At 51.2% G+C, this 14,987-nt stretch overlaps 1 protein-coding gene across 1 annotated transcript; it reads right to left on the bottom strand.

Moving 5' to 3' along the window:
• Positions 1 to 5,200: 5,200 nt before the first annotated feature.
• Positions 5,201 to 13,413, bottom strand: IL10RA (interleukin 10 receptor subunit alpha). Its single transcript, XM_067566206.1, has 7 exons — positions 13,350 to 13,413; positions 10,553 to 10,673; positions 10,209 to 10,384; positions 9,548 to 9,714; positions 8,424 to 8,574; positions 7,205 to 7,326; positions 5,201 to 6,732 (listed from the first exon to the last, which is right to left on the bottom strand). The coding sequence occupies exons 1-7, from the start codon at positions 13,411 to 13,413 to the stop codon at positions 5,728 to 5,730; spliced, it is 1,806 nt and encodes a 601-aa protein (XP_067422307.1). The 3' UTR covers positions 5,201 to 5,727.
• Positions 13,414 to 14,987: the final 1,574 nt, after the last annotated feature.

The raw sequence follows: 14,987 nt of genomic DNA, 5'->3' as shown, positions 1-14,987 counted from the left end.
CAGCTCCACACCATACCCCGCACTGCACTTCCAGCCATGCCGCCCAGGAGCCGCTGGAAGGAAAATGACTCTGCTCCCTCTTTGCTCTGCTGTGGCGTTGTTTCTGTAGGGACGCAGTGTAGCCTAGCGCAGGGGGCTGGGGGTCCAGGATCCTGGCATTCACTCTGCTACAGCGGGGCCTCCACAAGATGGTGACAATAACACATCCCAATCTCCTGGCAGTACGGCAAGGCTTAACTCATTGCTGTTCGTAGAGTGCTTTGAGATCCTCTGTGGAGAAGCACTAGAGAAGGACCAGGACTATGATTTTGTATGGAACTAGGAGCTGTATTTTCACACTTGGGGTGCTTTCCACCACTAATCACTCGTGCAAAATACATTTCTTTCCTTCCCGGCAGAAACTACCAGGGCAAAGGCAATTAACTCCATGTGTGCCAGGATCTAATGCTGGGCGAGACCCGCTCATCATTAGCACAGGCATGTGAAGAGGTGCCTGGTGCAGAACTCTTTGCAGGACACCGAATAAACCAGGAAAGCAGACAGATCGCAAGCAGACAGTCACAGAATGTGGTGATGGGCCACACCAATCTACAGTTATTGTTTACAAATGGGGAAAATGCTGTCTACGAAATGAGAGTGCAGCCAACTTCCCTCTTCAGGGGAGTAAACGAGCAAATATGGAAATTCGTCCGTACAACACGAATAACGAAAGCAAATACTTCAGAGAAATCCCAAAATGCTTGTTCATCATTTTCTGGTGAACATGGCCCGGACCACCTCGTGTGTGAGCAGTGGTGGGGGCAGAGCGTGCGTGTCTGAGCAGCTCCTGCTGCTGGCAAAATACGAAGTCAGCGAAACAGCATTTTAAAAAGGTGTGGGAAAGCCGGTGTCCTAGCTAAACTCCAGCCCACAGCAGGGCGGCAGGCCTGCCTGAGTTACCCCTGCACTGGGCGCTGGCTCCCTCCCGCCCCTCAGGACAGGCGTTTTCCCTCATCATGCCCGAGGGAAGAACACTGACCTACCTTTGGGGGAAAGGGGGTTGGGATGCCTCATTCGTCAAAGCCTGAGGCGTGGAACGCCAATAGCGTTGCTGTGTGCACCCTGACTGGTCGTGCCATGGCAGCGGGCTGCAGAGCACCTCACCTTGCTGCTGGGAGCATGTGCTGTGCAGCGAGGGCTGTGGAAATGCAGGGCGGGTCATTCGTGTGTTTCTGTGATTGCCAGCTCTGATCCTCTGCACATCCCGTGGGTGCCCTTGCACCTGCAGAGTGCTTGTGCTCTCTTGTGGAGGCGTTCAGCTCTGCAGACATTGCAGGCTCATGGCCCGTGTGACATCCCCTGGAGCTGGAGACAATGTGCATGCAGTGACGGGGGGAGAGGGGCGCTGATCTCCCGTCCCCCTGGCTGCAGCAAGGAGCCTGCACCGGTCTTGTAGCAACGCGCTCCGCCTAGATCCTTAGGCAGCGGCTTCCTTCTGCAGCCAGCGGGAGGGGAGCCGCGGGCCACTTGGAAAGACCCTGCGGGCCACTTTTGGCCCCCAGGCCACAGGTTGGGAACCGCTGCTCTGTACGCTTTGGGCTGCAGGGTGCTGGTGTAGACACAGGCTATTAGCAGCGCTTTGTAACACTGCCTCTTCTGGAGTGCAGTGCAAACCCACCGACAGATATCGTAACTGGCAACAAGACCGACCACCTTCAGCTGGTACAAATGGGTTCACACAGAAATAAAGCCCCATGGAAGTGCCTTGTGGCAATTTGGTTTTCACAGCCGGGTAATAAATTGGTAGGTGCCATGGAAGAGCTGTAGGCGGACTGAGTGCAGGCAGGGCAAGACAGAAGGGAAGAGATTCTTGAACGTTGCATGGGAAAATGGTTTCTCAGAAGGAAAAACCTAAAGTAAAACCGACAGTCTAGTGCAGCGGGAGGAGTGAGAACAGACCCAAAGCAGACTAGCTCCGCGGCAGAGTTTGCAATGCAGGGGAACAGAGAGGCAACCACAAGAGAAGGCCGGTGAGATGGGTGCGAAGTCTGAGAGTGCAGGAGACCGGCAGCTGCACTGAACTGGGACATCAACAGGAAACAGAAGGGTTAAAAGTCCTGGCAGGGGGGAGAAGCTGTCCTCTCTCATAGGCCCCTTCCTGTGGGGGGCATAGCAGGGCTAGAGGCGTGTAGACTTGGTGAGTGGAGAGCTACGGGCTGTCTGCTGCACGAGAGGCTTTTTGTGGCTTTTTCATCACCTTTTGCTCGTTTCCTGCACGTGAGAAGAAGCTGATAGCAGCCTGGGCCCGGAGCCAGCGAGAGGGAGGGTTTTCAGGTTTTCAGCCCGCAGAGACCAGACTGGTGAGGCCAGATGAAAATTCCTTCTTGCCTGCCTCCCCCCTAATTCCTTGAAGTATTGGCTTGGAAAAAGTGTTCCTTAACGTTAGTATTCTTTATTATTTGTATTGCTGTAGCACCTAGGAGACCCAGTCATGGACCAAGACCCCACTGTGCTAGGCGCTGTACAAACACAAAACAAAAAGATGGTCTCTGCTCGAAGGAGCCTCCAATCTAAGCATAAGACAGGAGACAATGGGTGGATACAGCCAGCCCGACGGCGAAGTACGAAGAACCACTGAGACAGTGCTATTCTCCGCAACGTGGGAATGACCCTGCCTCTCATATCTGATGCCCTTTGCCTCCTGTGGTGAGAGGTTACGGGTGGAGTGCAGCCCTGCATAGAACTATGCCCCTGCGCACCTCTGTCTGTCTGAAGTGTCTGTCTATCCTAGCTAGCTAACGGATGGGTTGACGGCACTGTAACACCCTTTCCTGTCCTCCTCTTCTCTTCTCTTCCTCGCACTCGGCTCTCTGCTCTGGTGACTATGCTACATGCAGCTCATCGCTGAAGGGTGGGCCTTGGACATCAGACACAAGTTATCCTGAGCCTCAGGCGCTCCTCGTACTTCTAGTTCCCCTCAAATATTTACACACGTGAATTGTGTTGGCTGGAAAGAGTCCACATTTAGTCGCATGCTTTCAGCCTGTTAGTTGAAAGGAATGTGCACATCTGCAATCCTATTCGTTGGGAAGAGTAAGCGCAATCATGTACGTACAGCAACCTGATTGGCTGAAAAGAAAGGAGTCCGCTAAAGGGAGCGCTTCAGGGGCTAGCACAGACATATTGGGGGGTGCGGGGGGTGTAGAAGTGTATGTATGGCTACATCCTTACTCCGTTAGGGGAGGGTCTTTTGCATACACGGAAACCTGCCCTAGAGAGACCACCGCAGGGGCTAGTGAGAATGAGCTCGAATGAGCATTTCTCTGTAGTCAAAGCTGGAATTCAAGGATGAAATAAATCAGCTAGAAGTGGCACAAATAGACAGAAATGCTCCTGGGAGGGGTTAGTTGCAACTTAGGGTCAGATGTAACTGTCCTCCATGGCGCGAGCGGTTTGTTACCTTGGGAAAATATGCCACACTTGAGGACTTGTGTCTGCACGTTGAGTTGGGTCAGTCCCTCCTTTCATTAGAAGAACTTCCACTCTGTCACTGGAAGAAACCATTTCATCCAGCCCTCTCCGCCAAGTGCTGCAGTGGAGTCAGACTGACGGCAGGACCACAGTTTTAAAAAGAAATGAGATAAACTCGAACATAACGAGAGGAAACTCTGATGTGCTGATAAGGATTATGTTAATAGAGATTATTCATGCTTTTACACCAAAGTCCTACTCAGCAGCCTGTGCTTAGATAACCATTATTAATGAAAAACCTACAGTGAAGTTTCTGTGAAATTTGGGTGGTTTTAGGAACATTCCTGTAATGCCCTGGTAGGAATTTACTTTCACCCACAACAGAACACCTCTGGACATTTTCCGTTTCTAGGTGTAAGACCAAGAGCAGACATTGGGCCTGATGTGCCATTGCTTTGTAGCTTGTGTCATCACTTACATCCATGTGAAGTGACTGTCCAGTGCCACCCATTCAGATGTGTTGGGGGTTGCTGTGACCTTCAGATCCCCTCCATGCCAACTGTCAGTGGGTTCCCTGTTGGGTAACAGCAGTTCCTAGCAGTCCCGACAAACTCCCTGCCCGAGCACACCAGGTTCATGGTATGGATCCGTCAGAGATGCCCCGTGATGGCTCTGATAAAAATGTATGTCATACTGAGGCTCATCATCAGTGCGAGCTGGAGGAATGGATGGATGTTTAAGGTGTTGTGTATATGTACTGAACATTTGTTTTAAAAGGTTCTTCCAGACGGGAGGGAAGATGTCGGGTCAAAATGTGAATTAAGCCAACCCAATCTAAGCCAACCCATTGGAAGCCCTATGTACATATGGAGTCTACAGGGGGATGAGTCGTCAACAGGGAGACAAGACTTTGGAGAAAGCACCTCAGGGGATTGCCCCGGCTCTGAGGGCAGACAGTGAACTTTGCGGGATATACGGGAAAGGCAGAAAGACACGCTTTTGTCCTGCGCCTGAGGAAGCAAATGGACAGTCCCTGCAGAGTCATGAAAACAGGATCGCAGCCAGGCTTGGCTAAAATGGGGTGAGATGAGCATCCTTAGACGGCAGGTTAGCTGTGACGTTTGCTCTCTAGTCAGCATGTTATGGTTTTGTTTGATATGTAGCAATCCGGTTTCCATTGTCCTTACTCACTGTCTCTAAAGTCTTAATCTGATGATTGTTTTCACTATCAATAGATCTCAGTGCTGCGGTGTTATCTAGGAGCTGGTGTGTACACTGTTGCTTGGGGACAGCAAACCTCTTTCTATGAGTGCTCACAGGATAAGGGGCTGGACACTACAGGGGAATCTTCAAGGAGCCTGGGGCGCATGTATTGTCAACCTGCCAGGCACAGGGCTGGCACAGTCCAGAGGAGAGTGGCTGGGTGGCTAACAGGCTGAAACCCAGTTCGGCACCAGCACTCTCTCCGGCAGGAGGTAGGGGTGTAACAAGGTGACTCCCAAGGTTGCTGGGCGCCCTGAGAACTGTTGCAGTTGCCCAGTTTGCACAGGTATAAACACTACAATTGTTGCATTCCCTTTTGGTGCTTGTTTTTCACTGAATACTCCAAACGTATAGGAATCACTTGGGAAGGCTGCATTCCACTGCTACACGCTTATATCGAACAACAGGAGAGAAGCTGCCTATTTTGCTCCTATTCCTCCAGTTCTGATCTGGAAATTCTTTCTCATGTGCACAGTCACTGCACTGTGTGTGTGTGTGTGTCTGTCTGTCTGCTGGCAGGAAAAATCCCAGAGCCCTAGAATGGAGAACCCGACTTTACCTTTAAAAATCACGCACAGAGATAGATCTATTGAAATAAATAAGACCATTTGTCTTTTATGTATTTAAAAATTAAATAAATAACATTTCGTTGAACAAAAGAAGCAAAACATTTCCACTAGTCGACACACAGCTCTCACAACCACGTCAGGCGTCTTTCTGCTGTTAGAATTCCCATAACAGAAAGCCAGGGCCAGCGGCTCTGTGTGATGGGGGCTGCACCGGTGCATGGAACTTTCCAGGGTGTCGGCAATAGCTTATCACAGCAGCAGCTCCCACAGGGCCACTACGAGCTGAGGTAGTTAAGAACAAGTCATACAAAGAGCCTGCTGTGCTCGGTCAGTCTGCTGCTTTCGCTCAGTCCAGGTCCACCTCCTCACAGCTTACACAGCACAGACAGGCCCCCCCCAGGACACTTCACTCCCGTCCTGGAGCACAGCCTCCCCCCGGCCTGGCTCAGAGGCGGCTGTCCTTGCATTCGGCCCCCAGCAGGCTCAGGGCGTTCAGTTCCAGATGGAGCTGCTCGTTCGGCTGTAAGCTGGAGATGAGCGGCAGCGTGGCCGGCAGGTCAGTGTGGAAGATGCCCAATGCAAACGGCGCCTTGGGGAGCTCCAGGAGCGGGTTTGTAGTCCTGGAAATGCCCAGCGCCCTGTAGCTCAGCCAACTCAAGGCTCTGCATTCAAAGCTGCTGGTGAAGCCCAGCAAGTCTGACTCCCTCGTGAGCGCTGTGTCCGTGAGGGCTGTGTGGGCAGCCACGTTGCCGCAGGGGAGCGCGGGGGATGCCTGTTTCAAATAGCCTTTGGCTGGGGCCGGCTCAGAGCAGCCCGTCTCCAGCAGGGCACCGGTCCCCTCGGTGCTGTGTGTGCGCAGCAGTCCCTCAGCTCTGTCCTGCTGCCTCTGCACCGTGTCCTCCGGCTGCTTCAGGTACCCACGGAACTCCACGTGCTCCACCGCCTCCGGGCTGCTCCCACTGGCCGGAGGGGAAACTTCCTGTGCTCCGTCACGCTCTGCCTGCCCTTCATCCACAGCGGTGTAGTCCCTGCCGCTGGACGAGTGTGCCAGGCACAGGGACTGCCGCGCCAGGCTTACGCCGCTGTCGTCCCCCCCCGGCAGCTGTCTTTTGTAGCCCTGACTCTCCGAGCCCGAGAACTGGCTCAGGCCGGAGGAAGAGTCTTGCAGGCAAATGCCGCTGTCAGTGCTGTTGCAACTGCTGTCACCCCCGGCCAGGGCTTCCTGCTCCCACAGGTGTACGTGGCCCTCCGGGGAGGTCAGGAACACCCAGCCCTTGCCTGGTGGCTGCTGTGCAGTGCTGGAGCCGCTGTCGGCGCTGCTGTGTTGCACGGTGTCCTTTTGGCAAAAGGAGAACTGCTGGATTAACTCCTCTTCCAAGCACACAGCCACGTCCTTGGCCCCGGGGAGGAAGTGCTCCTGTTCTGCCCAGGAGGGTTTTATGAGCGATTTCTGGGAGGGAAGGAAAGAAGCGGGAAGATGAGTTATCTCGCTCTGTTCCCTCATTCCCCTCTCTGGCCCCTCTCCCACGCCTTTCTGTTTATTCCTCTCCACATCCACGCCAACTCCAGCGCAGGCCCAGCTCCCATTGATGCCCATTGACATGCTCTGCATGTCTGATAATCAGACCCAGGGGCCCACAGCGTGGGCAGGAAAAGCAGAGGCACTTTGGAAATGTGAGCAGCGTGGACTGATGGCAAGAGCTGAGACTAGAGCTGGGAGCCTTGAGTCCTGGGTCAGCGCCCTGCCCCTGGTGAACCCGGCTCCCAGGGAACGCTGCGCTCTGTCCTCACGCCGCGCAGCACTGCTGGGCGTGGCTGGGATCCCGCCCGCCCGCTGCACTTAGCTGCAAGACGCCAGAGGGACCCTGGCATGAGGAGTCACAGTGCTGCACCAATGGGCCGTTCGTGCCTGGCTGGCTTACCAATATGGACGGTGTCCTCACGGGTTTCTTTATGTAGGCACAGAGCAGAAGAGTGCCCAGGAGAAGAGAGGCCGATAAAACGAAGACAAAGATGCCGACGCCGACTGCTATAATCCCAATGCCTGGAAAGGAACAGCACAGCGGAGTTAGCTCAGCAGTGCCCCGGGCTCATCGGTCAGGACCCGCCCCCTGTGGACGTTATGCAATAGGCGCATGGGGGGCCCTGCGGAGATGAGGGATGTGGGCTGTGCCGAGGCTCTGACAGGCTAGGTGTGCCCAGCTCTGAAGACTTAGAACTGAGGAGCCCCGAGGGGTTCACAAACAGCCTTCCTGTGAAGTAGGGGACTATCCCCCTTTTACAGGTGGGGAAACTGAGGCACAAAGGCGGCTGTGACTCATTCAAAGGCACTTGGTGAATCAGTGGCAGAGCTAGGAAGAGAGTCCCCAGGTCCTTTGCTCAGCGATGAGCCTCCCTCCCTCCCACCCACAGCACGGAGAACTGTAGATTAGACTGGCCCCGCCAGCCTGCCCTCAGGGTTTGTAACGTTTCACAGGTTTCTATCCTGAAAACAAACCCGTGTGGGGCTAGTGTATGTGTGAGGGGAGGATCTCGGGGGCGGGGTGTATGTGGCTTGGCGATAGGATTTTGGGGCTCCCCAGTAGCTTTATTCGCAAGGGCCACATCAGCACAATCACTTCTTCCCTCCCACCCAAATTCCTCCAGCCCCTCCTCCCGGCTCCCTCTCTGCCTGTCCCTCTGTGCGTGTCTATTGCTGGATGCTGTGCACAGGCAGCAGCCGGTCCCAGAGCCTGGACGCCCCTGACCTTGCAGGGCGCGGGAGCCACCTCTGCCCCATGGCTCTGGCCATGTGGATCTGCTGCGTCATGGATGGGTCCCTCGAGCGGGAGCATCCGCCTTGGGGCACTCCATGGGGCAGAGTCTCCCTTGTGTCTGAGCTCCATGCAGAGCAGAGGAGTCTCTGGGGAGTGGAAATGGCCCTGATTCTGAGAGCGGTTCTGCATCGGACCCAGCCCCAGGGGTGAGTGAGAGCCGCCTAGGAGCTCTGTCCCATACGCCAGCAGCATGTGGTCCCTAAGGATCTGCAGGGCAACTGCGAAGGGGGCAGGGAAGTATCCTGCAGTGGCTCTGCCAGAACGATGGGTGGAGCGCAGACCTGGGCGGGAACAACAGAGCAGGAGGCCCAGCATGTCCACTTACCGTCCTCCTCGGGGATGGAGAAACACTTCTCCGGGGTCCGGGTGGAGGGGATCGGTCTGAAGAGGACACGTGGCTCTATGCTGACACAGTACTGCTCGCCCCAGAGCAGCTGCGGGATGTCAAACTCTTCGCTGGTCTCCACCTGCACCTCCTGAAATGGCACCAGAAGGACAGTCAGCTTTGGCAGGCTGGGCACAGAGATGGGCTGGGCTTCGGGGGACAGACCCGAACCTGCATTGTTTCCTGGGGGTTTGGAGCTGGTCCCTTCACCTGATTTGGCCCCTGTGGTTCTGGGCCTGAACTGGGCCTGCTTTTTGTCTGGCTTGGGCATTTCTTGGGACTGGCCAGACGCTCCCGTGAGCAGCTGACCTCAGGAGGGTCCCACTATTCAAAGAGGGCCGATAGCTGCAGGAGCAAGGCTGGCGTTGGGGTTAGAATCTGGGGCAGCCCCTCGGGACTCCTGCATTCTATTCCTGGCGCTGGCCCTGACCCTAGGCAAGTTGCTTATCTCCCTGGGCCTCCGTTCCCAGTGATCCTGGCTTGTCTGTTACTCTGGGTCTGTGCAGTACCAAGTGCAATGGGACCTTGCTCTCATGTGGGGCCGTTAGGCGCTCTTGCATACACGTCATAATTATCTGAACCCGATCCCGGGATTGGCTTCAGGTCTGAATTCAGAACACCTTGGCCCATTTCTCTGTCTGTCGGTCCGTATCAGAGCTGGTCACAACATTAGCATGTTTGGCTTGAAAACTGTTGTTCTTTCAAAATTGTTTTAACTTTCCATGATTCACGGTCAAACAGTCATTTATTTTTGATATTTTTCACTGAAATGGTCATTCACATTTTTTCATTGACTGAAAATTGACTCAACAAAATATCCCAGGGACAGATTTGGGACCCATTCCAGTACAAATGTTGATGAAAACCTCATCATTTATTTTTTGTGACAAAAAATTCAATATTGTTGATTTTTGTTGTCAAAAAATGTAGTTTGCAATCTGGCAATTTTTCAACTTAAAAACTTCTTGTTCAAAATATCTCAACCAATTCTAAGTATGAAGGCCATTGACATTGCTTTCCCTCCTCCCTCCCTGGAGTCTGGGTGGCACGATTGGCTGTCTCACCTGGGAATTGTCCGACACCCTCTTGACAAATATTATGTATTGTCTATCAAACTTCTGTATGTCTTTGTATGAGACCGTCTTGTTTCCCACGCTCAGGAGCAGATGCAGGCTCACGCGGATGGTGTTGCCTTTCACAGACAGACTCACATCTGGTAGACGCAAAGTAGCTGGGAAAACAAATTAACAGAATACGTGGGAATTGTTTCTCTTTGCGCTAAGAGGGTTTATTTTTTTAGAATAATCACAGGAGCTCAGAGTCAAAGAGTACTCGGCCCACATGGATTTCAAGTTCCGCTCTCTATTCTATTCTAGTCAGTGGAGGGCAACGGAAATGATTAGGGGGCTGGAGCACAAGACTTCTGAGGCAAGGCTGAGGAAACTGGACTTGTTTAGTCTGCAGAAGAGAAGAATCTTTAGCATCTTTAGCATCTGGGCCAGAGCAAGGGCTGCGAGTGTTTTATGAACATAGCTGCCGTCATTAGCACTTACTGACGAGGCATCTGAATAATTATATAGTAGGGGTCAGCTAAGCAGAAATATAGTTCTAACACCAAGCACATGAAAGCTATTTGCTAGCAGCTGAATCAAGTTTGCAGGATGCAGTTTCATTGCTATGGATTTTAGAGTCCAGAAGAGAAAATAATGGAAAAACCAAAGCTACCTTCTTTTGGGGAAAAAACATTTGTCCTGGTCCAGCCAGAGGTGTGATTTCCGGATACAGCCCTGACTCTTGCATAGTAGCGTTGAGAAGGATCCATTGTCTGGTAGGTGAGATTGCAGGAGTGTCCAGAGATCCCAGTGCAGTCTGGGGCGGCCATCCAGGGAGACTTCCCATACCTGCGGGAGAACACCGCTCCTTAATGAAACGCTTTCTGGGTGTGGGAAGTGAACACGAGAGTTCTGTGAACTGGTTAAATAGCAAACCAAGCGGAATGCAGAAGTAAAATGTGTCTTGTTAGTTGTGTTTGGAGGAGATTTTGTCTCCCTCTAGTCCTGGCTACTTACAGCTTATATTCCACTTGATATAACGTGTCCCTGGTGTGGTTCACTCCAGGCTCCCAGTGCAGTACGTGGTGTATGATGTCAGCAACAAACCGCACGTGGAATGGCTGGGACAGACGCTCACCTGCAGGGAGGAATCAAAGAAGAGAGTTTGCAACAGGCCAGTCACGGGGAGGAGCCAACAGGCCGAGGTGCATTGTGGGGTGTGGTCTTCTTGCGGGGAATGATGTGCTCAACTCAGCATACACTCCAAAGCTGGGCCTGCGGCGATGTCAGCGTGAACAGGAATGTGGGGAAAGTTCCAGTCTGTCTCAGAAACCCAGCATCAGACGCAATGACCCTTTCATTCTACTCATCCTCTAGCAGCGCCCAGAGCATCCTTCTCTGAGTGACTGGGGCGGGATGTCTCTGCTGCGCTTACCATGCAGAAGATACAGACCCTCTCCACAAACAATAACAGGGATAAACTCGGCTCCTCCTGGGAGCTTCTGCGAAGTATCGGGTCACGGTCCATAAATATCGCCGACCCAGGAGCCGCTACATCATCTCTGCATCAGCCTCTCTGCTTTCTCCACCCTCTGTCTTTCTATCAGCATCTCTCTTCTACTGCTCCACCTTCCACCCCACCAGAATGGACCTTCCTAAGCTTCAGAGCCCCACATAAGTAGCCCATGAACGGCCGTCAGGAATGCAATGCCAGCGGTATGGGATGCACCCCCCTTGTCTAGGTGGTAATCTCCAGGCTCTCTCGCTGCTCTCTATGCTGTTCCTTGATCCTGCCAGGGAGCTTGGTGTGGAGTTTGCCTCCGTGCACCTGGGCGCGCTCAGTTCAAAGTGGAAAGGAAAAGGAAAGAACATTTTAAGAAGCGTGATCACACCCTGGTTGTTCAACTCTGACTGCCTAGGGCCAGCTGGTCATTTTCATACCACCTGCAGTGACTTTTCAGACATCCTTTGGGTGCTGTCCACATCTAACACGGAAGCTGCAGAGTCAAACTCCAAGCAAGGGAATTGCTGAAACCTCCCTGTTCTTTCTTTCAGAAAACAGAAATGAGAAGCACCAACTAGTGGTTCCATTTTGACAATTTTGAAAAAAACAAAAAAAAAACCCACGTCGTCGTTTGAGCTGGGAACTTCGCTGAAACTGACTGTTAACCACAGTTTCAGTTTTGATGAATCTGCATTTTGCAGTGATAAAAATTTTTCTTGAAAAATTCCTGCCCAACTCCAATCGTTATCCTTAGTTTGCAGGTGGGGAAATAGAGGCACAGTGAAGTTAAGTGACTAGCACTGGAGCACACAGCCAGTAACGGAAGCAGGTGTGCAAGTCCCTAGTCTCCTGCTCAGTCCACTGGACCATGAAGTGTTGTGAAGAGTATTTAGTTAATATTTGTACAGGGCTCTCAATATTCTCCTCTTCCATCTCTGACTGAGGAATGGTTATCTGACACCAGGACCACCTCCCAGTTATTTCAAATGACACGGCAGTGCTGTGCTTGCTACTGACAGAAATGAGTAAGCTAAAGACATTACAATGCAGAGACCCAGCCAGAGGAAACCCAGCTCCTGAACTAGACCAGGTGAGAGCACCGTCCTGGGGATGTACGTAGACTCATAGGGCTGAAAGGGACCTCAAGAGATCATCTAGTCCAGTCCCCAGCACTCATGGCAAAGTATGATTTACTTTGTCCTGCCACAGGGGCAGGAGATCACAGGCAGAAGGGATTTTCTAACCGGACAAAACACTGTCCGTGGAATTTGTTTGAAAGAATTTCCTGTCACTTTGTTCCTTTCTGAAGTTGCTGCTAGTGTAATCCAACCGAGCTGGCCAGGAACGCGCAGCCGGGGGTACTTTGATTTGTGGGCTGTGGAGGTACATCTTCCTTGGTGTAGCCAATACAAGCATGAATACAATGGCAAGCTAGACTCCGCAGAGAGGGAGCACCTCGGGGAATGACTCTGCCCTTTAGACAAAACCCTAGGAAGGTTAATCCAGTGGTTAGGGTGAGACCAGGACACCTGGGTTCAATTCCCTGCTCTGTCACAGATTGCCTCTGGGGCCTGGGCAAGTCTGTTGGTGCCCGATTGCCAAAGGTCCTGTGGGGATGAATACACCAGAGATTGCAGGGTTAATGGGAACTGTTTCACTGCTAAGGGCAGACGGCTCTTAGCAGAAGAATTGGCGGCATTTACATCAACAAATTAATCACGATTAAATAAACCCTTAAATCACACATCTCTGGCAACCCTCTCCGATGTGGAGCAGTCCCTTGGGGGGTGTTTGTGGTGCTCAGGAGCCTGTCTTCGGGAAGCTGCAAGCCTCAACCACTTAGTTCTCAGCTTGGATCCAGCCGTCCTGCTGATATGTGGAGGGGAACGACCTCCGGACTCTAACTACCTTGTGTTTTCTGAACTGTAACGTTTCCTAATCCAACGTGAAACTATTACTAGATAACACCAGTCACTGCTTTCCTGTTCACCTCCTCTGCCGCAGCTGCTGTTCAATAACAAAGGCTAGCCCTCCGAATCCTCCCAAAGCCCTGGTGCACCAACGCTAGTGAGCAAAACTCCGGAGGGTTACAAATAAATATGAACGAAATATTAAGAATCCAAGAGGTTCCACACACTTCCCCCTGTCTCAGCCCACATCGCCAAGCCTCCAAGACCAGCCCTGGGCTGTGAATCATAGCGCGGAGGAGGGAACGGAGCATAAGACCCCGAGACTCCCCAGATTAGTATTTAAGAAATGGGGAAACTGGGGAAAGTCACTGGCTGCTGATTAAGGGGGAAGATGACTTACCATAGATCTGCAGGCAAAGGGACACCAACACCCCCACTGTCAGTGCTGCAAAACCTGCTGCCATCCTGGGACCAGCATTCTCTGCATGTGCCTGGCTGGGAGAGCAGAAAGCAGAAATCTCTGTAAGTCTGACTAGCACCCTTGTTTTTCCTCTGGGAGGCTGGGCTCTATGTGACGTCTGAGGGGGACGTCAGTAGAACAGCACAGCTCTGCTGCTATTTCCACATTTCTCTCATTTCCGCCCACTCCTCTGTCGATCATCTGTAAGCAGCAGTTGGGTATTTCCTCCGATCAGCCTAAACCGAATCACTTCAGGGACTTTTCTATATGAAGTACTGCCATTTGCAGAAAAAAGAAAACAGCACCCAATGGGACATCTGCCACTTGAACAACCGGCTCTTTGCTGTTAAAGAAGAACTGGAAAAGCACATCTCATGCCCATTGGACAGGGTGGATAAAAATCAATGGGTTTTTTTTTTAAATTGCATTTTTATTTCAATCAGATTTTTTTGATTTTGTTATTTAAATTATAATTAGGCTTTCCTTTTTAAAATAAACCAGTTTAAAATGAATTCTGAATTTAATACAAGATCTGATTAGGCCTAAATTTATTATAATCTCTAAAAGCATTTGAGTAAAAAATAAATGTGCTGAATCCATGAGCCTCAAAACGTAGAGTTCAAGGCTGCCTTTCTATTCAAAGAAAGGATCAACGGAAAACATCCAGATTTTGAGACCCAGCTTTATAAATACGGCATAGCAGGTCACGTGCTGGAGAGCTTGTTTCATTTAATAAAAATAATTGGATATGCTGTTTTGTGTGTTTCATTAAATGCCAGTTCCCATCCTAATGCAGCTTGACACAAATCATGAGCAAAAAGTGAATTATCTGGTAAATAAGCGCTGTATCATTCATCATTTTCAAACACACTAAAAATGTACAAGTAATTAATAAGAATCTGAAAAAATTAAGTTATGTACTTGCTTAACTAAATGTATCTAGTTCTAGATCATCTCCCTGGTAGCAAAAGGATGCACCAGATCTGGTGAAAAGGCTCTATTAGTAGTAAATCAACATGTTTTAAAGGTTGTATCAACCAATGAGACTGCACCTCTCTTTAGAAAATAACTGAAGTGCAAATAGAAAAGTTGATTCAAATCAATTCTTTAAATTGAGGCTTTCCACTTGATGATTAGATCATGATTTAAATCGCCTTGATTTAAATCAATTCACCCTGCCAGAGGGAGAAATTGAGCCCCATTCAGAGGGGCCAGTTTGTCTCGTCCATGCCGAGACTCTTAGCAATTATTTTACATAAGGGCATGGAAATGGCTAGACTGGATCAGATGCATGGTCCATCTCCGCCAGTGGCCCATCTCCGACAGCGGCTGGCACCAGCTGCTTCAGAGGAAGGTGCAAGAAACCCTGAAGTTATGAGATAAGCCGCCCCCGATAAAGAACCTTTCTGACCCCACCCCCTCCTGCCTGAAGCAGGAGGTTTTACAGCCCTTCCCAAACTCTTGGTTGTGTTTAAATGTGCTGTTCTAAAGAGCAGGCTTTGGGGATTTACTGAAGACATTTTGGCTTTTACATTTTTAACAAATCTCCTATCCTAAGCGGCGCCACTGGGATCTTCT

The sequence above is a fragment of the Emydura macquarii genome, unplaced genomic scaffold (assembly GCF_026122565.2).
Source record: "Emydura macquarii macquarii isolate MOO-44397 ecotype Brisbane River unplaced genomic scaffold, CSIRO-AGI_Emac_v2 contig_312, whole genome shotgun sequence".
Classification (NCBI taxonomy): domain Eukaryota; kingdom Metazoa; phylum Chordata; order Testudines; family Chelidae; genus Emydura; species Emydura macquarii.
The sequence above is the reverse complement of the archived record's forward strand: the minus strand, read 5'-3'. Positions and strand labels throughout refer to the sequence as shown.